The sequence below is a fragment of the Scyliorhinus torazame genome, chromosome 17, assembly GCF_047496885.1.
Source record: "Scyliorhinus torazame isolate Kashiwa2021f chromosome 17, sScyTor2.1, whole genome shotgun sequence".
Lineage (NCBI taxonomy): Eukaryota > Metazoa > Chordata > Chondrichthyes > Carcharhiniformes > Scyliorhinidae > Scyliorhinus > Scyliorhinus torazame.
In genome coordinates, this window is record NC_092723.1 from 17,984,892 (window position 1) to 18,009,788 (window position 24,897).

General features: G+C 47.9%; 1 protein-coding gene across 1 annotated transcript in view; it reads left to right on the forward strand.

Moving 5' to 3' along the window:
- The first annotated feature begins 302 nt into the window (after positions 1-302).
- The window catches only part of mfsd4aa (major facilitator superfamily domain containing 4Aa), a 67,314-nt gene continuing 42,719 nt past the window's right edge, over positions 303-24,897 (forward strand). The window contains exon 1 of the mRNA XM_072480139.1: positions 303-763. Within this exon, the coding sequence (XP_072336240.1) occupies positions 537-763 (227 nt within the window). The 5' untranslated portion in view covers positions 303-536. The remainder of the gene's footprint in view (positions 764-24,897) is intronic.

Consider the following 24,897-nt stretch of genomic DNA (forward strand, 5'->3'; position numbering starts at 1 on the left):
AAAAAAAAGACCGCATTAAACCGTAGCGAGCTCGCAACATGGGGAAACATTAACTATTACAACTGCGTTTAACTGAACTCGCTCACAGTTTAATAACATTTTTGCGACACAACTTGACTGTGAAACCCCCGGTTGGCTAACTCCCTCCCTCTCCACCCCCACAGTGGGTGAACTATTAAAAATGTAGCATTTGCTGGCGGGGGGGTCAGATTACTTCTGGGTGCAAAGTTGAACAAATAGTTAATACCTGCCAGGGGGCAGAGTATATAAAGTAGAGGGCTGCTGTTCTCGGAACCTGCTTCTGTTTGGAGAGGTGGAGTCTGGCGTTTCTCAGCAAATCCAGTGCAGGGCAACCCGAGACAGCTGAACTTGTCCCAGACTCAGTCCGTGCCCAAAGCGGCCGTTCCGCAGTATTGACCTGTCCACTTGACTTGGGCAGAGCTGAGTTTAGGAGTTGACTTGGGTGGAAGTGTGATTTACCTGCCCTCTCTCTTTCTCTCTCTCCTTCTCTCCCTCTCTCCGCCTCGGGCTCCGAGATGTGGGACGATCGCCGCTGGGGACTCTTCAAACGCAACCTGCAACCCACCCTGACCCTGTGGAGCGCTTTCTGCTCCTTCGGGCTGTGCGTGGCTTTCCTGGGTCCCACCCTGCTCGACCTCCGCTGCCAGACGCACTCCAGCCTGCGGCAGATCACCTGGGTCTTCTTCGCGCAGAACTTCTGCGTCCTGCTGGGGACCATCATTGGCGGAGCCTTCAAGAAAACGTGAGAATGAACCGATTTCGCTTTGCCCGGTCACTTTACTCCTCCATCCCTCTCCCCTCCCCAGTGTTAATATCTCTCTCCCTGCATTCTCTCGCCTGCCTGTGCAACTGGCTTTTTGCCAATTTCACCGTATTAGTTTGCGAATAGTGTATTAGTTTACAAACATTTACAAGACTTTCCAAAACCAGCAGGAATGAAAGTTGTCCTTTATTTTGTATGGGATTCGGAGCTCCTTGCTTTTTTGCGAATGCACAGCATTCCTGGGCTGGGGACTCAATAAATCAGATACTGTTTGCAGATTTTTACTTTGCTCACACTTGGCAAATTGCACCCCTTCCTCCCCAAGTCTGTGAGAATAATGGGACCTGGGTTCCCAAAACCTCTGGAGGGATCTCCCAGGGGGAACGAGGCCAGTTGTAAAAAAAGGTGACACCAAACCCCAGGAGGAGGTGTTAGGACAACTGGACAGAGGTTTGCTCCATAAGAGCAAAGTCCTGGGAGACAGGGAGAGTGGAGAGGGTTGAAGGAGGGACTTGGAGCCATCGGCAGTTGACAGCACTGCTGCCAGAGGTGGAGCCGGTCAAACCTGGGGTGCTTTACAATTGGAGGACTGCAGAGATAACTGTGAAGGTTGTAAGACAAGGAGGAGATTCCACAGATAGGGAGGAGGGGCACCCCGACAGGTGAGAGGTGGCTAAATCTGTGTTAAAACTCGGTTACTGGACAGTCACCCCAGTTAGTAATATTGGTGGGAGGGGCACAAACATCTACAGAACTGAGAATTGTGCCTCTGGTGCCAATTTTAATTTTCAGTGACGGATTTTGACAGTGGCTGGTTTGTTTGTACTTGGGCAGGCACAGTACAGTCCAATTGCAGCTTCATTCATTTCATTGTCTGGAATTCCTCTTCGCTTTTCAATTTAAAATTATAGTTAACTCTACTCAGCAAGAGAGGGCAGAACATTTTAATCTGTAGGACTATGTGTGAAAAGCTGAATAGGTCAAGAACCTAAACCGTTTTCACCTTCATCTCCTTTTGCCAAGAAAATATAATCTTTCAACCTGAGTTTGCTGGTTTATTTCATTGGAGTGACTGTGCTTTTAACATGGGCTGCAAACGAGTGAGAGAACATTCTGGAAACAGTGCAGATGTCATTGGCACGTTCAGGTGTTGAGAGAACAGACGTTTGTATAAAGTTGACAGGCTCTTTTATCACAGAAAGAAACTAATCAGCCTGTCTCGGCTCTTTGAAGAATTATCCAAATCGCCCAACGCCTTTGCTCCAGAGTCCTGCAAATGAAGTATTTGTGAAACACAATGACTGTCGTATTGTAGAAAATGCAGCAGCCAAACTGCACACAAAAAGATCCCATGAACAGCAATGCTATAATGACCAGATACTCTGATTTGTCGTGACGCTGACTGAGGATTAGATATTGGCCATGGTACTCCGCTGCTGTTCCTCGAAATAGTGCAGTTGGTTATTTTATCAGCCTCTGAGAGTACAAATGAGGATTTGGTTCAATGTCTCATTCAAAGGACAGTAAGAAGTCTTACAACACCAGGTTAAAGTCCAACAGGTTTGTTTCAAACACTAGCTTTCGGAGCACTGCTCCTTCCTCAGGTGGACAACAAAGGACAACATCTCTGACAACGCAGCATGTCCTCAGTATCTCACTGGAGTAGAATAATAATAATCTTTATTGTCACAAGTAGGCTTACATTAACACTGCAATGCAATTAGTGTGATAAAGCTCCGTGTCGCCACATTCCGGCACCAGAGGGAGAATTCAGAATGTCCAAATTATCTCACAGCATGTCTTTCGGGACACTGTCCCACCCGTGCGATATGAAATCACCTGGAGGTAACCCATGCAGACACGGGGAGAAAGTGCAGACTCCACAAACCTATCAACCTAGGTTTTGTGCTCGGAATCCATACAGCGCAAAAGGAGGCCTTTTGGTCCATTGAGTCTGCACTGATCCTCTGAAAGTTCACCCTTGCCCCACTCCCCCACCCTATCCCCATAACCCCACCTGACCTGCACATCGTGCGACACTAAGGGGAAATTTTAGCATGGTCAATCCATCTAACCTATGGCGGCAAGTTAGCACAGTGGTTAGCACTGTTGCTTCACAGCGCCAGGGTCCCAGGTTCAATTCCCGCTTGGGTCACTGTTTGTGTGGAGTCTGCAGAGGTGGATTGGCCAAGCTAAATTGCCTTTCGTGCCCAAAAAAGGTTAGGTGGGGGTTACTGGGTTACGGGGATGGGGCGGAGGGGTGGGCTTAGGTAGGGTACCCTTTCCAAGGGCCGGTGCAGACTCGATGGGCCAAATGGCCTCCTTCTGCACTGTAAATTCTATGATTCTATGATCATTGGACAATGGGAGGAAACCGGAGCGTCCAGTGAAAACCCAGTCAGACCCGGGAGAAAATGCAAATTCCGCACAATGGCTGGAATTGAACCTAATCCCTGGTGCTAAGATGCAGTAGTGCTAACCACTGTGCCACCCGTGCGATATGAAATCACAATCTTCTGACTCAGAACTAAGAAGTGCGACCCACCGAGACACTCTACATATTTAGCATTGTTTAATGTGAAGACAAAGTTTCTGTTATCCATCCATAATTTAACCTTTACTTTTTTTAAATGCAGTAACAGGACGTGAGCATTTATTGCCCACCCTTAATTGCTCCTCAGAAGCTGACGGTGAGCTTCCTTCTTGACAACTTGTGGGTTGCATGACCTTTTCAGAGTCAGTCACGTTGTTGTGGGTCTGGAGTCTTACATTGGTCAGACCGGGTAAACTCAGGAAAGTTTCACTAAAGGACATTAGGGAATCGGATGAGTTTTTATGATAGTTACGTGAGGGGGCCTGTCAGTCTCCCAATTAAAGGCCTCCCCTGATTAAATTGGAGGCGGGAATGGGGTCATTGGAGAAATTCTATTGCTCACGGCGAGATGTAAATCAATGAGACAATTCATACCAATTATCTCTGAGCCCCCTTGAATTTAATGGTGGTTAAAGGATTTAATACGAGTGGAGTTGGGGTGGCACGGTGACGCAGTGGTTACCCCTGTTGCCTCACGGCTCCGAGGACCTGGGTTCAATCCCGACCCCGGGTCACCATCCGTGTCGAGTTTGCAGATTCTCCCTGTGTCTGTGTGGGTCTCAGCCCCACAGCCCAAAGATGTGCAGGGTAGGTGGATCGGCCACGCTAAATTGCCCCTTAATTGGAAAAAAATTAATTGGGCTCTTTAACTTTTAAAAATAAATAAAAAATATGAGTGGCCGAGCTACCTCATGAGGCCTGCAGACCTCTCCGGCTTGCCTTCGGCCTTTTGGGGTAGGGGGAGGGGAGCCTTTTGCAAAGGCTCACAGCGCCTGATTCAGAATCCCGGCTCTTGAACCCTGCCTCCTCTCTTTGAGGACCTCTCCTCCACGACCCCCATCCTCACTCATCTGCGGCCTAGGGTTCCGCGTTGATCCTGGGCCTCTAGTGAGTGCACTGCTGGCAATGGAAAGCTGTGGTCTCTGACTGTTTGGCAGCTCCTGTTGGATGGGATTTCTGCCTGGGGTCCGTAATCTTTGGGAAGGCCCAATGGCTGCCAATGAAGCCACCCAGACAGGGGCTCCCCACCAGTTCTCTAACCAGTCCACAAGACCCCCATGGGGCCCATTAAATACGCCCACACTCACTACTACTGAAACTAGCCTTTATTCTAGATGTGTTTGACTGACTGAATTTAAATTTCCCAGCTGCTGTGGCGGGACTTGAACTCACATCTCCAGATCATTAGTCCATGCTCTGGATTAGCATGACAAGAACACAAGACCAAACCAAGCACTAGATTTAATTTCTAGTTATCTAGAATTAATAAGTAGGGAAGTTAAGCCAAATATTTATTGAACCTTGCGAGCACTGCAAGTGATCCAAATCACTGCATCGTATAAAGAATGTAGAGGTACTGGAGAGAGTTCAGAAAAGATTTGCAAGGATGAAATGCTTGGGTTTGCGAATCAGGAAAGGATTGACAGGCTGGGGCTTCTTTTCTCTCGAAAGATAGAAGGCCAGGAGCCACCTCGTAGAGGTCTTGAGAATTCTGAAAGGTTTTGACAGAGTTGGTTACAGAGGCAATGCTTCCTCTTGTGGGGAAAAGGCGTAACCGGAGACCATCAACGTGAGATAGTCACCGAGAAATCCAATCAGGAATACAGAAGGAACATGTTTACCCAAAGCGTAATAGAATTTCATAGAATTTACAGTGCAGAAGGAGGCCATTCGGCCCATCGAGTCTGCAGCAGCTCTTGGAAAGAGCACCCTACCCAAGGTCAACACCTCCACCCTATCCCCATGACCCAGTAACCCCACCCAACACTAAAGGCAATTTTGGACACTAAGGGCAATTTAGCATGGCCAATCCACCTAACCTGCACATCTTTGGGCTGTGGGAGGAAACCGGAGCACCCGGAGGAAACCCACGCACACACGGGGAGAAAGTGCAGACTCCGCACAGACAGTGACCCAAGCCAGGAATCGAACCTGGGACCCTGGAGCTGTGAAGCAATTGTGCTATCCACAATGCTACCGTGCTGCCCCTTAATGAAAATATGGAACTCGCAGAGAGTGAGGGAAGTGAATAGTAAGCATGGTTAAGCTTATGTAGGAGAAGGGAATTGAGGGTCCCAAGGATAGATTAAATTGAGGAAAGATGGGAGGAGACTGGAATGGGCTGCTTGGGCCAAAAGGCCTGTTCCTATGTCCTATATCGTACAGAATAACCATTATGTTACCGTTCCCTTTACTAACCTACAACCCCTTGTCGGATGTAATTTATCATGTCCAATTCCATTGCAATGTTAGGTTATTCCAAACAATCATCGATAAGCCCACGCTTCTCCCATCTTCTGCTAAAATTGTTGATTCAACCTCTATTTTCAAGATGGAGATGTTGCCTTCATTTCCTGAGAATTTTCTTGCACTGAGAATGGTGACGGCTTGGGCATGTTGGGTGGGTTCAATAATCTGACAAGGTGAGAAATCAGTTGAAAGAAACCAAAACATTTAGTTACATTTAAAATTTTAAAATTACATTGTAGTTACATTGTATACCTTGTGTTGCCCTATTATGTATTTTCTTTTCTTCCTTTTCTTCCCATGCACTTAATGATCTGTTGAGCTGCTCGCAGAAAAATACTTTTCGCTGTACCTCGGTTCACGTGACAATAAACAAATCCAATCCAATCCACCATTTGACGATCAGTTTTAAACCCGGACTTGGCTGATGTACTTTCAAAACAGAGGGAGAGGGAAACTTATTCAAATGGGTTTTGGGACAATATTTGGACTGATCACTGAGGGAGCCTCATGATGTGCCTGCAGTGCTGTGGCCGAGCTTTTGGGCAATTAATTATTTCTCTCTTGAAACGCCGGCAGATTCTGGAATCATGAGATTTGCTTAGAAAATGTCACAATGTAATTGGAAGCCTATAGGAAAAAATAGAACTTCAAAGATTTTACACGGACAAAGGTGTAACCAGGAATGTTTCTGGAATCATAGACAATTGAAAAATTTGGGGATAAAAAGGCGCAATGACTTCTAGGTGTGGTATGGGATGGTAAAAACCATTAAAGAGACTAACTTTTACTTTGCAGAGTTGAATTGTATCTATTACCCCAGGCGAATAGGGACTGGAGGAGACTGTATTAACTCATGGGCCCACTCCATCATTTAGTTAGATCAGGCATTTTCAAAGTGTGGGTCGCAGGCGGGTGTCGGGATGGTCGCAGAGCCGTCCATCACGGCGCTCCCGATCGCGTGAATTCACGCGCAACAGCCGCAGCAGTCGGCTTTTAAGAATGCCGGTTGCGAGCGGCTTTGAAAATGACGGCAGCGACCATATAAAAAAATGTGGGCGTACCGCACATGCGTGCCCGCTCATTGGTGCACATGCGCGGAACCCAGTGAGGAGCACTGCCTCGTCCTGACGCCTGCGCGCTGATGCAGGAGAAGATTTTTTTAAAAATTCAAGGTAATCTTCCTGCCTGAGGCGAGGCAGAGAGCTGGTCACGTGTCCCGAAAGCTGCGTCACGTGCCTTGGGCGCGATTGTGATTCCTCCATTTTGTCAGCAGCAAACAAGTAAAATTTTAAATGTATCGTCTTGTTATAAGGGAGAGAGGGCCAGAGACACAAACAGGCCAGGATCTCACAACTAAACCTGCTGGAGAGAGTAGCCCAGGAGAATCCACAACAGGACAAAGCAGTGCTGGTGTGAGCTCCAGGGCCTCTGATCAACAGCCCATTAAGAAGAAACTGAAATTAGGCACAAAGCAGTATAATGATAATTTTTCACGGTATGGATTTATTAATTGTGCCAATGTTGGGCAGCAACAGTGGGTTAGCCCTGTTGCCTCACGGCGCCGAGGTCCCAGGTTCGAATCCCGGCCCTGGGTCACTACCCGTGTGGAGTTTGCACATTCTCCCCGTGTTTGCGTGGGTTTCTCCCCCACAACCCAAAGATGTGCAGGCTGGGTGGATTGGCCACGCTGAATTGCTCCTTAATTGGAAAAAATGAATTGGGTACTCTAAATTTAAAAACAAAATTGTGCCGATGTCGGCCGGCGTGGATCGCGAATGTCGTCCGGAATAGAATCATAGAATTTACAGTGCAGAAGGAGGCCATTCGGCCCAACGAGTCTGCACCGGCCCTTGGAAAGAGCACCCTACCCAAGCCCACACCCCCACCCTATCCCCATAACCCAGTAACCCCACCCAACCGTAAGGGAAATTTTGGACACTAAGAGCAATTTAGCATGGCCAATCCACCTAACCTGCACATCTTTGGACTGTGGGAGGAAACCGGAGCACCCGGAAGAAACCCACACTCACACGGGGAGAACGTGCAGAGTCTGCACAGACAGTGACCCAAGCCAGGAATCGAACCTGGGACCCTGGAGCTGTGAAGCAATTGAATTAACCACTATGCTACCGTGCTGGGTCGTGAAGGTTGGCCAGCGTGGGTCGCGAAGGTTGACAAAAATGGGTCCCTGGAAAAAAAGTTTGAAAAATACTGAGTTAGATCATGGTTGATCTGTATCTCAATTTCATGTGCCCACCTTTGCTCTCCATTCCTTGCTACCCTCCCCAACCAAACTTTATCAGCCTGTCTTGAAGGCTCTTCTTTTTGTGGGGGAAGAGAGTTCCAGATTTCCATGACTCGTTGCTCTACTGTTGTTTGCCGTGCTTTCAGCTCCCTGTGGCCTAGTCACTGCTCCCACTCCAAACCTCTCTGCTTCGCAATTCCATTCTTTCATCCTTTAAAAAGTTCCTTAAAATCTACTTTGATCAAGGGTTTGGTCACTTGTCCTAATATCTTCTTATGTAGCTCGGCGTCCAATTTTGTATGATAATGCTCTGGCAAAAACCTTTAGGATGATTTATTGCATTAGAGGCACAAGATTATTGCTAACTTTTAGAAATTTGCTCAGGAAGTTGGGTTGTATTCAAATGTTGTCTTTTGCAGAATGGTGACGTTTATCACATGCATCTTTTGACTCCTGGTTACAACTGCAGTATTAAGAAGGCTTGGCTAGTGATCCCAGGAACAGGATTGCACATTTAATTGACATGTAGAATGATGCTTTAAGGGGTGGCGCAGCAGCACAGTGGTTAGCACTGTTGTTTCACAGCTCCTGGGTCCCAAGTTCGATTCCCGGCTTGGGTCACTGTCTGTCTGTGCGGAGTCTGCGTGGGTTTCCTCCGGATGCTCCGGTTTCCTCCCACAGTCCGAAGATGTGTAGGTTAGGTGGATTGGCTACGCTAAATTGCCCTTAGTGTCTAAAAAACCAAGGTTAGGTGGGGTTACTGGTTTACAGGGGTAGGTTGGAGGTGTGGGCTTGGATTGGGCTGCTCTTTACAGGGGCCGGTGTAGACTTGATAGGTAGAATGGCCTCCTTCTGCACTGTAAATTCTATGATGGTTCTGTGAAGCTCTATTATCCAGGGTTCACATATTTGCCCTGTAACCTTTGGGAGCATAAAGTGCTCATTTTAGAAATCCACTTGTGATGAAACCATTAATATTCAGTCCACGTCCTCAGTTTAAGTTTACAATCAAACCTGTTTTATTTAACATCAAGGCGGACACATATCTTGGCCCTAAGGCCAGATCATAAACGTACTGATTTTCTTTTTCCATCCCGGACATGGAAACCTGCAATGCCTTTGTTTTCAGCGAATTCACACTATTGCACGGAAACAATTATTTGTAAAGTTAAGTCACAAAACCAGTAAAGGAACTCAGTGATGTGTTAAGTCACATTTTAACTCGACTCAGTGAATCCTATGCCGCTGCTCGCTGTGTGGATCGCTGCGGGAGGGACGGACAATTTCACCCACCATTGAAAGGTCCTTGACCTAGGGTGGGAACTTCCTGCCCCGGGGTGGACAGCACTGGAATGTCCCATTCACGGAATGGAAGTGGTATGGAATGGTAATTTCCCCCTCTGTGTACTCGAACAGGCGCCGGAATGTGGCAACGAGGGGATTTTCACTTCATTGCAGTGTTAAATGTAAGCCTACTTGTGACACTAAAGATTATTAATTAATGGCACAGAAGAAGGCCATTCAGCCCATTGTCTCTGTGCTGCCTTAGTAAACGGCAAGGTGTTCACCACTTTCAGTTTGCACTTAAATAGACAGTTTAGGACTGGAAGTATAATTGTGACCCTGGAAACTGGAGCAGACATGATTCTGGAGCGACTGTGACCCTGGAGTATTTCTAAAATCCATGGCTTAGTTGGCAGCACCCTTGCCTCTGAACTACAATGTTCTGGGTGCAAGACCCACTCCAGCATTTCAGTCCAAAGGTCAGGCCGGACAGTCCAGTGGGAGTGCTGCACTGCAGGAGGTGCTGTCTTTCAGGTGAGATATCGAATATCGACTCACCTGTCTTCTCAGGTGGATGTTAACTATTTTGAAAACGAGTAGGGAAGTTAACCCCTGGTGTCCTGGCCAATATTTACACTCTCAATTAACATCATATAAAAACAAATGATCTTGTCAAGATCATATTGCTGTTTACGGGAGATTGCAGCGTTTCCTACGTTACAACAGCGATTACACATCACGGAGAACTTCATTGGCTGGGACGTCTGAAAAGTGCGACGTAAATGTAAACCTTTCTTTTCTGATGATACTTGTGCCAAAGGAACACTTTTTAATTGTGTGCGGAGCCGCAGTAGGGGATCTAGGACGAGGCTAAGGACGTTTTCAAAGGTGGAAGGAAGTCAAGAAGAGGAAGGTCGAGGAGGGCGTTGGAAGCGGGCAGGGCTGAGGCGACTGAGTGTTTCTCAGTGGTGGAGCAATAAGCGAGGGACGGATGCGGGAAGACTGATGGGCGTGGGAGGGATGGATACGCTGGGGGAAAGTGCAGAGGTAAAGAGGGGGGATTTCAGCATCAGGATGAAAAACTTTAATTCAAGGCAGTGCCAGTCAGGAGAGGTGATGGACGAATGGGATTTGTTGTGGGTTTGAATGGGGGCACCAGAGGTTTGGATGAGTTCCAGTTTACAGAGGGTAAGATGGGCAATTGACCAGGAAAGTATTGGAATAGACAAGTGTGCAGAATGGCTGAGCATTTGTCCAGCTAAAAGGCTGAGGTAGGCTTGGATGAAATATCACTGCTTTCACTGTTCCATCCTCTGTGTGAGCTGTACAGGAGACATAGGCCAAGAGCCACACAAATACTTCACTTTTGAAAGAGCTGTCCATTTTTGAAACCACGCCCTGCTCTTCGCCCAAGGCCGTATCAGTTTCACCTTTTCAAGAATTCATCCAATTCCGTTTTGGAAGTCCCATTGCAGAGATTGTGTATATAATCCAGGTTAACATCCCAGTGCAGTACTGGGGGCATGTTGCACTCTTGAAGGTGTCACCTTTCGAATGAGATGTTCAACTGAGACACAGATTGGGATTCTCCGTCGGTGGGATCCTCCGCTTCGCCAGCAGCGCACTTAGGCGCGTGGATTTCCCGATGGCTTGAGGGTGCCCACAATGGGAAACCCTGGGTGGGAGTCTCCAGTTGCCGATACCGTAATCGCGTCGGCGATCGGCTGGAGAATACCCAAATCCGACCAAATCCGGGGGGGGGGCGCGCTTTCACGATGCTCCGCCCCCTCCAAAGCGGCGAACCCGAAGAGTACGCCACGTGCCGTACCGACAGCCTCAGGACGTTACCTGAGGCCCTCCCTCCGATGCTCCGCCCCCGACCGGCCGAGTTCCCGACAGCGTCAGTTGCGTGTGCTATCATCCGTCGGGAACCCGGCGTGGCAGCTGCGGACTCAGTCCAGCGCCGGCTCAGTCAGGGGCTGAGGGCGCTGTTGGGGGTGGTCCGGGGGCTCACGAGCCGGCCAAATGGGGGGCACTATTTTGCAAGCCAGGCACGCGCGCAGCCGGCGCCATATTGCACGCCCCATGGCAGGACGCCGCCGTGCGCATGCGTGTCCACTAACCCGGCAATTCTCCGATCGGTATCGGCAGCTAACCTAGGTGCTCTACGCTGCTCGGCTGCTAGCTTCCAGCCAAACGGAGGATTGGTGGCTGTTTTGCGCGAATTTCCAGGCGTAAAACGCTGGCGTGAAGACATAGCCTCACAATCGGAGAATCCAGCCCGGCATTGGCCGGCTGCCGGGACGGATGATCCCGCTGCCGGCCTGGGATAGGCGCACCAGAAAGCGGGTACAGTGGGACAGAGAATCCCGCCCACTATCTGCCCTCTCAGGCAGACATAAACGATCCCAGAGCCATATTTTGAAGAAGAGTAATAGAATTCTGTCCGGTGTCCTGGTCAATACTTACCACAAAAACATATCGTTTGTGCCAGAACACTGGAAGCATAGGAATAGAAGGGGCCACTCTGCCCCTCAAATCTGTCACTATTCAATTACATCATGGTCAATCTATACTTTAACTCGACACATATCCATCTTCAACTCTCAGCTATTAGCCCTGTTGAACAAAATTCTATCAATCCCAGTTTTGAAATATTCAATTGACCTCCAGTCTCAACAGCTTTTTGAGACAAGAACATTCCAGATTTCCGACAAAGAGTTAGCTTTTCGGGAATGTATTTGTGTGAAGAAATGCGTCTTTATATCACCCCAAAATGACCTAACTATTTTAAAGGTTATGCTCCCTTGCCCTGAGTCTAGACTCCCACACCAGAAGAAGTAGCCTTGCATTATCTATTCGATTATTGAAAGTAAACATATCAATTCGATCACCCATTAACCTTTTCTACTTGAGGGAATACAAGCTTAGCCTGTATGACATCTATTAATATATTTTACCCTTTGAATCTGCACTGCACCCTCTCCAAGGCCAGTCTGTCTTTCCTCAGGTGTAGTGCCCAGAACTGAATGTAATCATCTAAATGGAGCCTGGAACTTTGAGAAGAACGCACTTAGACTGCAATATATTTTCAGATGGTAGCAAACTAGAAGCAGCTCAGAAACTGCACAACAAGTCACCCAAGATGTACAAAAGGGCAGAATAATGCAAGATCAAATTTTATGCTATTAAGTGTAAAGTGCCACATGTAGGACAGAAAAGTGGACAACATACCTGCGTGGCGTTGAGGTAGGTAAATTGAAAGAAAACTAGGAATGGTTGCTGGAATGGTAACTAACTTAGTGATCTGGAGAAACTGAGATGATTCTCCTTTGAATGGAGAAAGTGAAGAGGAGGTTTGATAGAGGTTGTCAAACGTATAAGAGTAGAGGAGCAGGAGTAGGCCATTCAGCCCCTCGAGCCTGTCCTACCATTCAATGAGATCATGACTGCTCTGTGGCCTGGCTCCATATACCAGCCTTTGGCCCTACCCCTTAATATCTTTCACTTAACAAGAATATATCTATCTCAGATCTAAAATTAACATCTGATCGAGCATCAATTGCCATTTGTGGGAGAGAGTTCCAAATCTCTACCACCCTATGCGAAGAAGTGCTTCCTAACATCTCTCCAGAATGGTCTGGCTCTAATTTTTAATTAGAGCCCCCTAGCTCCAACCAGCAGAAACAGGTTATCTTTATCGGCCCAGTCCTTTCCTGTTAATATCTTCAATACTTTGATTCGATCATCCCTTAACCTTCTAAATTCTGGAGAAAACAGGCCTAATTTGTATAATCTCTCCTCATAGTCCCTGTAGTTCAGGTATCATTTTTGTAAACTGATGTTGCACTCTCTCCCAGGCCAAAATACCCTTCCTCAGGTGTGGTGCCCAGATCTGCTTCCAGTGACTCCAAGTGGCGTTTACCCAGGATTTTGTAAAGCTGCGGCATAACTTCTGTGTCCTTGTGCTGCAGTCCTCTAGATATAACAGCCAGAATTCCGGGCGGTACGGCAGCACAGTGGTTAGCACTGCTGCCTCACGGTGCCGGTTTCAATTCTGGCCTCGGGTGACTGTGCGGAGTTTGCACTTTCTCCCCGTGTGTGCGTGGGTTTCCTCCGGGTGCTCCAGTTTCCTCCCACAGTCCAAAGATGTGTGTGTTAGGTGGAATGGCCATGCTAAATTGTCCTTAGTGTCCAGGAACATGCAATTTGGGGTAACAGAGACAGGGGGGGAGTGGGCATCGGAAGTTAGGTGGATTGGCCATGATAAATTGCCCTTAGTGACCAAAAAAGGTTAGAAGGGGTCAATGGGTTACGGGGATAGGGCTTAAGTGGGTCGGCGCAGGCTCGATGGGCCGAATGGCCTCCTTCTGCACTCTATGTTCTATGTTCTAAGAGTTCTCATTCGAAGGGTGCAGACCCGATGGGCCGAATGGCCTCCTGCTGCACTGCAGGGATTCTTTGATTCCATTCATCTTCTTGATTACTTTCTGCATTTTTTTGTGCCATTTTAAAGATCTGTGCACCTTTAGGTGGCTTTGAACATCCACTGAACTTAGTTTCATACCATTGAGAAAGTACCCTGATCTATAATTATTTGGTCTAAAATGGATAACCTCACGCTTGCTTCCTTTGAAATCCATCTGCCACAGCTTTGCCCATTCACCTAGTCTATCAATGTCCCTTGTGAAAAACCTTTGGTGGAGCAGATTGGGAGACAACTGTTTCTACTGACAGGAGTCAGTGAACTGAGAACACAGCTTTCAGATCCACAAAACAACCTGAGGGAGAGATGAAGATAATTTATTTTTGTGCAGTAAGTTGTCACGACCTGGAGTATACTGCCTGATCCAATAGCAACTTCCAAAAACGGAGTGGGATAATTGGATAATTCAGTCAAGGGGCCAGTAAAGACAGAATGGGCTGAATACCCTTCTTCCTGGATTCTGTGCATCCTGCTAAGCTCGACACTAAATGTATCCAATCAATATCGAATAGCAATCAAGAACAGAAATAGGATGTTGAACGACACTGCCAAAAGGAGTTAATTATATTATTAACGACATTATATTATAATTATATTGTAATTATATTATTAACGACATAGCCAGGAGGAGTTAATAATCAAACTTAATATTGCTCCAGTCAAATTGTATCTCAAATGGGCAACACAGTGGCATAGTGGTTAGCGCTGCTGCCTCATGGTGCCGATGACCCAGGTTCGCTCCCGGTCCCCGATCACTGTCCATGTCGGGTTTTCACACTCTCCCCGTGTGTGTGGGTCTCACGCCCACAACCCAAAGATGTGCAGGGTAGGTGGATTGGCCACGCTAAATTGCCCCTTAATTGGAAACATTTTTTAAAATTGCATCTCAATTATTACGTCTACTTTGAATCGCCAAGTAGCAAGAGCGACATTGAAATGCTCAAGATATTGCAGAGACGAGCCATAAACAGGCCATGGGCTAGTGTATGTTCCATGTTACAAGTGAAGAGTAGGATTTTCAATATTTATGGGAAATTATAAAGGATGTTTCTCTGGTGAGTGTGGGGATGAGTTAAGAGGTGCAGGCTTGATGTCTGAATGGCTTCCTTCAGCGTTCTAACCGTTCTATGATTCAATGATTCTTGCATATGAATGTTACACGGAACTCAAAGCCTCTGAACAGGTCACTTGGCCCAACCTGTCCATGCAGGCACTTATACGCCATACCTGCCTCCAGTCATTGAACTTCATCTCACCCCCTGTGCTTTTCTCTCGCACTTATTTGTTTAGCTTCTGCACTTATTTTGTTTGCTTTGATCAACCCGTCTGGCAACAATTTCCATACTCTCGCTCCTCTCTGGTTATAAAAGTTCCTCCTGAATTTTGTATTGGATTTATTAGTTGTTGTCTCATATTTATGACCACTCTATTTGATTGCTTACAAATGGAAACATCTATCTTGCACTGAATATATCCTAAGTGCAAATATGCTTTCTTCCTTTAAACACAAGAAGGCCGGATGAGAGCATGTTCGTCCAGCTATAGATTTTTCCTCGACATAGATTTCTGATCCAGGAGTACTGTGCCTACTGTTGTCTTGCATTTGATGCACATATTGTTAGGGTAAGAAAGTTGGGATAGTCAGGCCTTGATGCCAAACTGGTAGCAATAACTTCCAGGAAGCTTTCTGTGACAGATCGCTCTGCTATTGCCACACGTGGGTTAGGACTTGGTTTCTGTGTATCTCACCGAGGATAAACTCGGTCAATTTATACTGTTATCTTTTTGTGAACTTTGCTGCTCATCAAGGTGAGGGATGTCGGTGCTGGGGATAGAACTCTTTTTAATCTCAGTTACTTGTTGGGCAAAGGGATTGGAGGAGGCCATTTAGCCTCACTAAATTAATGGTTTCTTTGCGACCTAACTCCATATGCCTACCATTGTGCCATATTACTTAAAAGGTTTGGTGAATAAATACCATAGAATCATAGAATTTACAGTGCAGAAGGAGACCATTCAGCCCATTGAGTCTGCACCGGACCTTGGCAAGAGCACCCTACGTAAGCCCACGCCTCCACCCTATCCCCTGAACCAAGAAACTCCATCTAACCTTGTAGACACAAAGAGGCAATTTATCATGGCCAATCCACCTAACCCGCACATCTTTGGACTGTGGGAGGAAACCAGAGCACCCGGAGGAAACCCACGCAGACACGGGGACATAAGAACATAAGAACTAGGAACAGGAGTAGGCCATCTGGCCCCTCGAGCCTGCTCCACCATTTAATGAGATCATGGCTGATCTTTGTGGACTCAGCTCCACTCTCCGGCCCATACACCATATCCCCGAAGCCCTTTATTCTTTAGAAAGGTATCTATCTTTTTCTTAAAAACGTTTAAAGAAGGAGCCTCAACTGCTTCACTGGGCAAGGAATTCCAGAGATTCACAACCCTTTGGGTGAAGAAGTTCCTCCTACACTCCGTCCTAAATCTACTTCCACTTATTTTGAGGCTATGCCCCCTAGTTCTGCTTTCCCCGACCAGTGGAAACAACCTGCCCACATCTATCCTATCTATTCCCTTCATAATTTTATATGTTTCAATACGATCCCCCTGCATCCTTCTAAACTCCAATGAGTACAGTCCCAGTCTACTCAACGTCTCGTCATAATCTAATCCCCTCAACTCTGGGATCAACCTAGTGAATCTCCTCTGCACTCCCTCCAGTGCCAATATGTCTTTTCTCAGGTAAGGAGACCAAAACTGAACACAATACTCCAGATGCGGCCTCACCAACACCCTATACAATTGCAGCATAACCTCCCTAGTCTTGAACTCCATCCCTCTCGCAATGAAAGACAAAACTCGATTAGCCTTCTTAATCACCTGTTGCACCTGCACACCATCTTTTTGTGACTCGTGCACCAGCACACCCAGGTCCCTCTGCACAGCAGCATGTTTTAACATCTTACCGTTTAAATAATAATCCATTCTGCTGTTATTCCTACCAAAATGGATAGCCTCACACTTGGCAACATTGAATTCCATCTGCCAGACCCTAGCCCATTGACCTAACCTATCCAAATCCTTCTGCATACTTCCGGTATCCTCTGCACTTTTTGCTTTACCACTCATCTTAGTGTCGTCTGCAAACTTTGACACATTGCACTTGGTCCCCAACTCCAAATCGTCTATGTAAATTGTGAACAACTGCGGGCCCAACACTGATCCTTGAGGGACCCCACTAGTTACAGGTTGCCAACCAGAGAAACACCCATTTATCCCCACTCTCTGCTTTGTTAGTTAACCAATCCTCTACCCATGCTACCACTTTACCCTCAATGCCATGCATCTTTAGTTTATGCAGCAACCTTTTGTGTGGCACCTTGTCAAAAGCTTTCTGGAAATCCAGATATACCACATCCATTGGCTCCCCGTTATCTACTGCACTGGTAACGCCCTAAAAAAAATTCTACCAAATTAGTCAGACACGACCTACCCTTTGTGAACCCATGCTGTGTCTGCCCAATGGGACAATTTCCCTCCAGGTGCCCCGCTATTTCCTCCTTAATGATAGATTCCAGCATTTTCCCTACAACCGAAGTTAAGCTTACCGGCCTATAATTACCCGCTTTCTGCCGACCTCCTTTTTTAAACAGTGGTGTCACGTTTGCTACTTTCCAATCCTCTGGGACCACCCCAGAGTCTAGTGAATTTTGATAAATTATCACTAGTGCGTTTACAATTTCCCTAGCCATCTCTTTTAACACTCTGGGATGCATCCCATCAGGGCCAGGAGACTTGTCTACCTTTAGCCCCATTAGCTTGCCCAATACTGCCTCCTTAGTGATTACAATCATCTCAAGGTCCTCACCTATCATATCTTTATTTCCATCAGTCACTGGCATGTTATTTGTGTCCTCCACTGTGAAGACTGACCCAAAAAACCTGTTCAGCTCCTCAGCCATTTCCCCGTCTCCTATTATTAAATCTCCCTTCTCATCTTCCAAAGGACCAATATTTACCTTAGCCACTCTTTTTTGTCTTATATATTTGTAGAAGCTTTTACTATCTGCTTTTATGTTCTGAGCCAGTTTACTTTCATAGTCTACCTTACTCTTCTTTATAGCTTTTTTCGTAGCTTTCTGTTGTCCCCTAAAGACTTCCCAGTCCTCTAGTCTCCCACTAATTTTTGTCACTTTGTATGTTTTTTCCTTCAATTTGATACTCTCCCTCACCTCCTTAGATATCCACGGTCGATTTTTCCCCTTTCTACCGTCTTTCTTTTTTGTCGGTATGAACCTTTTCTGAACACTGTGAAAGATCGCTCGGAAGGTTCTCCACTGTTCCTCAACTGCTTCACCATGAAGTCTTTGCTCCCAGTCTACCTTAGCTAGTTCTTCTCTCATCCCATTGTAATCGCCTTTGTTTAAGCACAAAACACAAGTGTTTGATTTTACCTTGTCATCCTCCAACTGTATTTTAAATTACACCATATTGTGGTCGCTCCTTCCAAGAGGATCCCGAACTATAAGATCATTAATAAATCCTGCCTCATTACACAGGACCAGATCTAGGACCGCTTGTTCCCTTGTAGGTTCCATTACATACTGTTCCAGGAAATTATCCCGGGCACATTCTATAAACTCCTCCTCAAGGCTGCCTTTACCAACCTGGTTAAACCAATCGATATGCAGATTAAAATCTCCCATGATAACCGCTGTACCATTTCTACATGCATCCGTTATTTCTTTGCTCATTGCCTGCCCTACCATCCTGTCACTATTTGGTGGCCTATAGACTACTCCTATCAGTGACCTTTTCACCTTACTATTCCTGATTTCCACCCAAATTGATTCAACCTTGTCCTCCATAGCACCAATATCATCCCTTACTATTGCCCGGATGCCATCCTTAAACAACAAAGCTACACCACCGCCCTTACCGTCCATTCTATCCTTTTGTATAGTCTGAGACCCTTGGATATTTAACTCCCAGTCGTGACCATCTTTTAACCATATTTCAGTAATGGCCACTAAATCATAGTCATTCACGATGATTTGCGCCATCAACTCATTTACCTTATTTTGTATACTACGAGCATTCAGGTAAAGTACACTTATGCTGTTTTTTATGTCTTTGTTATGAATCCTAACACCTTGATCAGTAACTTTTCGCAATTTATTTTTCCTCTTACCCTTTTTCCTAATTTTCCTTGTCTTTGAACCCATATCTCTACATAATAACCTGTCACGTAACCTGCTGCCTTGATCTCCATTAACCATTATACTGTCCATAGCTTTACACTTCCCTTCCCCCAACTTGCTAGTTTAAAGTCCTTGTGACCAACCTATTTATCCTATTCGCTAGAACACTGGTCCCAGAATGGTTCAGGTGAAGACTGTCCCAACGGTACAGGTCCCTCCTGCCCCAGTACTGATGCCAATGCCCCATGAAATGGAATCCATCTTTCCCGCACCACTCCTTTAGCCACGTGTTAACTTCCCTAATTTTCTCAACCCTATGCCAATTGGCACGTGGCTCGGGTAGTAATCCAGAGATTATAACCCTGGAGGACCTGTTCTTTAATTTAGTCCCTAGCGTTTGATAATCCCCAAACAGGTCCTCTTTCCTAGTCTTACCTATGTTGTTTGTCCCAACGTGGACCACAACAACTGGATCCTCCCCCTCCGTCTCCAAAATCCTTTCAAGCCGATCAGAGATGTTCCTCACCCTGGCACCGGGCAGGCAACATACCATGCGGGACTCTCGATCTGGCTTACAAAGGATGCCATCAATCCCCCTAATTATAGAATCCCCTACAACTACCACTTGTCTTTTTGCTCCCCCCTCTTGAATGGCTTCCTGTACCACGGTGCAGTGGTCAGTCAACGCATCCTCCCTACAGCCCTGTTCCTCATCCACACAGGGGGCAAGTACCTCATACCTGTTGGACAAGGTCAAGGGCTGAGGCTCCTCAACTCCTAAACTCAGGATCCCCCTACCTGCCTCCCTTGCAGTCACACCACTCTGTCCCTGACCACTGTCCGAATTAACAGTACTTATTCTACTGGGTGTGACTGCCTTCTGAAACAAAGCGTCCAGGTAATTTTCCCCCTCCCTGATGTGCCGCAGTGTGTGCAGCTCGGTCTCCAGCTCATCAATTCTGAGCCGAAGTTCCTCGAGCAGCCAACACTTGCTGCAGATGTGGTCACTGACGGTCTCAATGGGATCCACCAGTTCCATCATCATACAGCAACAGCAAATTACCTGTCCAGCCATATTCAATTAGTTAATTAATTTAAATAATAATTTAAAAAAAAATTTCTTTATAGAACCTCAAGAATAAACCCGAACACCAACAAAAACACAGCCCTCTCTCGCCACTCACCCGAACTCAGTCACTCACCTAAACTCAGATGCACTCTGTTCCAATCAGCACTCCGTGTCTAAAGGCACTCCTGCCACACCTTTTGTGCACTCACCTCTCCCAGCACTGTCCCGGCTCTCTCTCCTCCCGCGCTTTTTAAATCTCCCGGCTCTCTCCTCCCGCGCTGTTTTCGCTGTCCCGGCTCTCTCTCCTCTCGCACTGTTTTCACTGTCCCGGCTCTCTCCCCCCGCGCTTTTAAAATCTCCCAGCTCTCTCCTCCCGCGCTGTTTTCGCTGTCCCGGCTCTCTCTCTTCCCGCGCTTTTTAAATCTCCCGGCTCTCTCCTCCCGCGCTGTTTTCGCTGTCCCGGCTCTCTCTCCTCTCGCACTGTTTTCACTGTCCCAGCTCTCTCCCCCCGCGCTTTTAAAATCTCCCGTCTCTCTCCTCCCGCGCTGTTTTCGCTGTCCCGGCTCTCTCTCCTCTCGCACTGTTTTCACTGTCCCAGCTCTCTCCCCCCGCGCTTTTAAAATCTCCCGGCTCTCTCCTCCCGCGCTGTTTTCGCTGTCCCGGCTCTCTCTCTTCCCGCGCTTTTTAAATCTCCCGGCTCTCTCCTCCCGCGCTGTTTTCGCTGTCCCGGCTCTCTCTCCTCTCGCACTGTTTTCACTGTCCCGGCTCTCTCCCCCCGCGCTTTTAAAATCTCCCGGCTCTCTCCTCCCGCGCTGTTTTCGCTGTCCCGGCTCTCTCTCTTCCCGCGCTTTTTAAATCTCCCGGCTCTCTCCTCCCGCACTGTTTTCGCTGTCCCGGCTCTCTCTCCTCTCGCACTGTTTTCGCTGAGAAACTGCGAACTCCACACAGACAGTCATCAAGGCCGGAATTGACCCTGAAGCTGTGAGGCAGCAGTGCTAACCACTGTGCCAAGTCCACCAATTCTAAATTAACAATTGGGGCGGGATTCTCCGCTAACCGTTGGGGCGGACCGTACCGGCGTGAAGGAGAGGCGTGAACCACTCTGCCGCGGGCTAGGCCGGCGCTGGAGGTGTTGGCGCCGTGCCAACCGGCGCCGAAGGACCTCCGCCGGCCGGCGCGAGCTGGCTCATGCGCAGGAGGGTTTCGTCTCCACGCCGGCCATGGTAGAGCTTTACAGCGGCCGGCGCAGAGGGAAAGAGTGCCCCCATGGCACAGGCCTGCCCGCAGATCGGTGGGCCCCGATTGCGGGCCAGGCTACCGTGGGGGTCCCCCCCGGGGCCAGATAACCCCCCCCCCCCCAAGGACTCCGCAGGCTGCCCACAGAGCCAGGTAAGGACCTTGTGTAATTTACGCCGGCGGGACTGGACGAAAACAGGCAGCCGTTCGGCCCATCGGGGAGCAGAAAATCGGCGGGGGGGGGGGGGCCTTTGGCAACGGCCCCGGACCAGCGCGGCGCGATTCCTGCACCCGCCCAAAAACTGCCGCCGGAGAATTCGGCAGCCGGCGTCAGGGTGGCGGGGCGGGTTTCACGTCGCCCCCCCCCCCCCCCCCCGGCGATTCTCCGGCCCGGCGGGGGGCCGGAGAATCCCGCCCATGATCTTTCGTTCATTACTGGTTGCTATAGAGAGTTCAAGACTTCTATCACCCATTGTGTGCAGAGATGTTTCCTAATTTCATTCCTGAATTATATCCCGTAGTCCCAGACTCTATTTGTTCCCCTTACTGTCTTGAAAAGTTTGATTAAATCTCCCCTTAGCCTTCTAATATATCCCAAATTTGTGTAATCTCTCTTGTAATTTAAATTAATTTGGTGTCAACGTCATACACTCCCCAAAAGTAAAATAATATCAAGACTTACATTTACCTTTCACGACCACACAACGCCCCAAAGAGCTTTACATTCAATGACTTCCTTTCGAAAATGCAGTCACTGTGATAACGGAGAAACTCATGGGATGGGGTTTTCTCGCCGTTCCCGCTACCGAGATCAGCTGGTCCCCTCGGCAGCGAGCCCACACCACGGGTTCCCTGGCGACGGCGGGTGCGGACCATGGGGAACCCCATTGAGAGTGGCGGGGCTGGAATATCCTGCTGCCAGATGATGACGGGCATCTCCGCTACTGCAAGTGGGAGGGGGCGATGGGGCGTGGGGGCGCGAACATCCCACTTATGGGATTGGGATCATGGTAAGGAGCCTCATCTCCTGCCCCAGAAATTTGCCCTGTGCCCAGCCTCAGCTAAAGGCTCCGTACTGTAATAGATATTATCTATTTCTTGCATCAGTCATCTCGCCAACTCTTGGAGCAAGATTACATCTTAGTCTGTGATTCTCCAGCCCCGTCATGGTGGAACCTGACACAGGCGATAGGGCAGGCCAGCCAAAAGTCCTTTGACATTCGGCAGAACTGGAATATCCCATCGGCGGGCAGGGCCGGAAAATCTCGGCCATAGTGCTGCATCAAACGCACTTTATTTTTGATTGTGGACTAAGTGCCGCTTTAGATGTGGCGACACTGGGATTCTTGCAGGCTGAGCTTGCTGAATTCAGTTTTCTTGTAGGATCGTTGGCTTTCCTGGGTAGGTGACGGGTGGCGCAATGTGAACGCTGATCCATGCCCGTCACTTGCCTCCCATCATGGAGTGTTGTCAAATAATGTTTGACGCTGAGCCACGTTAAGGCGATCTTAGAGCAGGTTTTGGTCAAAGGTTTTAAGTTGGACATTAAAGGTTTCAGAGTTTAGGGCCTATGCAGATGAAAGCAGCACTTCCAGCCGGGGGTCCGCGCACGTGCGCGGCGGCCTGCGTCAGCCCCGCGGCGGCCCCGCGCGACATGCCCGACCCACACCGTGGACCGGCCCCCAATAATATCGCGCGTCCGCCGATTGGTGGCCCCCGATCGCGACCCTGGCAGTCCCGGAGGCGCCCCCCGGCGAAGGATACCCCCCCCCCCCCCCCACCAGGGCGGCCGTGGACTGAGTCCGCAACCCCCACTCCAAGCTCCCGCCGGGTGGAACCATGAGTGAACCACGCCGGCGGGAACTCGGCCAGTTGCCGTCGGAGTATCGCCGCGGGGGGCCGGAGAATCGCGGGAGCGGCATCGGACCCGATCGCGCCGATTGCCAATATTTAAAAAAATTATTTTCAATATTTTTATATTTGGCAAAGAATGACAAGAAATGACAAAGAAAAGGAGCTTTTTTTTAAATGTCCTGAAGATTTTTCGCCAGGATTGTCCACAGCAGTGGAGATTGACCTTCAAATCCTGGAGACTCCAGCCCAATCTTCGAGAGGGTTGGCAACCCTACCCCTGCCCATCTTCTTAGACCTGAAGTGTTGATGTCATTCCAACCAGTTCAACACCCAGCACAGTTGGTGGGTGGAAGCTGGGTGCATTCTGGTTTGCATGCCTGGATTCTACAATTGCAGTTAGGCTGAGGAGTATCTTTATTTGTCATAGCAATACTCCACCCAAAGAAAGGCATTGACAACATGTTCTAGCTGCCCAGCTGTGCTCTGTAAGCAAAACTCGGAACATTATATTTAACCCGACCTGTCACCGTTTATTGCTGAGGTTTTTTCAACTGTAATTAACCATGGGTGGTGGAGCTGAAACATGTTGTTGATTGGGATTTTTGTTTATTGTCATGTGTGCCGAGGTACAGTGAAAAGTATTTTTCTGCGAGCAACTCAACAGATCATTAACTACATGGGAAGAAAATGAAATACATAATAGGGAATTTTAAAAGATTAGACGATTGTAAGATAAGTGAAAAGAGGATCTGTTAGGGAGAGCCCAGAGAGAGTCACCACGCTCCGACGCAATCTTTTGATGCAGGCACCTACATTAACTCTCTCCACGTCAGACACGATGAAAGTTAGAAGCAAAATCATCCCTACATTACCCCAACAAAAACTTGCATTTATATTGTGTTAAACATCCCAAATTGCTTCAGAAGAGTGCCTTCAAAAACAATGTTGACTATGAGTCACGCAAGGATATGTAATACTCAGACAGATAAGATGGGGTTTAAGGAAAGTTTTAAAGAAGGAGGGAAAAGTCGAGAAGTTGGGAGGTTTTTAAGGAAAAGCTGGTTCAAAACTGTCAGTAACACAGGCACCAGTATCACTGGAGTTCCATTTTAAGGTAGAAGTGGGTTGATGCACTATCAATTACGACGAGACGAGAGTAGAGAGTAATCGAGGCTTTATTAAGCAGAGATGTGTGGCCTCCTACAGCTGCTACCGAAATGGGAGCAGCTCGGTGTGCTCACACATTTATACTCCGCCTACAGGTGGAGTCAGCAGGCAGGGATCTACCCCCATACCTGTAGTACAGGAGCCTTACCGTATTACCTCTAATACAACTGTTGTACAAACAGTGGTGACTACCACATGGGTCAAATATCCTCTCAAGCTACACCAATCAATAAGATCATTGTTGATCTTCTGCTTTAACTTCCCTCCCCTGCCCTATCCTGTAAGCCTGATGTTGTGTCTCAAACATCCCACCAACAACATCCAATATAGGTTCCACATACAGAAGAACACTAATTATGGTGCCGGGGGTCAGTTAACTCAGTTGGCTGGTTGGCGATGCGGAGCGATGCCCACAGCGCAGATTCAATTCCCATACCAGCTGAGGTGATTCTCCAAGGCCCCGCTCTCTCGCTTGCCTCTTGCCTTGAGATGTGGTGATCCTCAGGTTAAATCACCACCAGTCAGCTCTCAAAGTGGACAGCAGCCTTTGGTCCACTAGGACTGTGGTGACAGCAATTAGGGTGCCAGTGTGTCAGTTCCAATTCCCTAACGAAGCTTGTGGCCTGTCAGTGACAATTTTGCTCAAATGGCTCCTGTTTTGTGGATAACTTTGTCCGGTGGATTCATGCTCACTGGAAACTCCATATATCACAGAGAAGTTA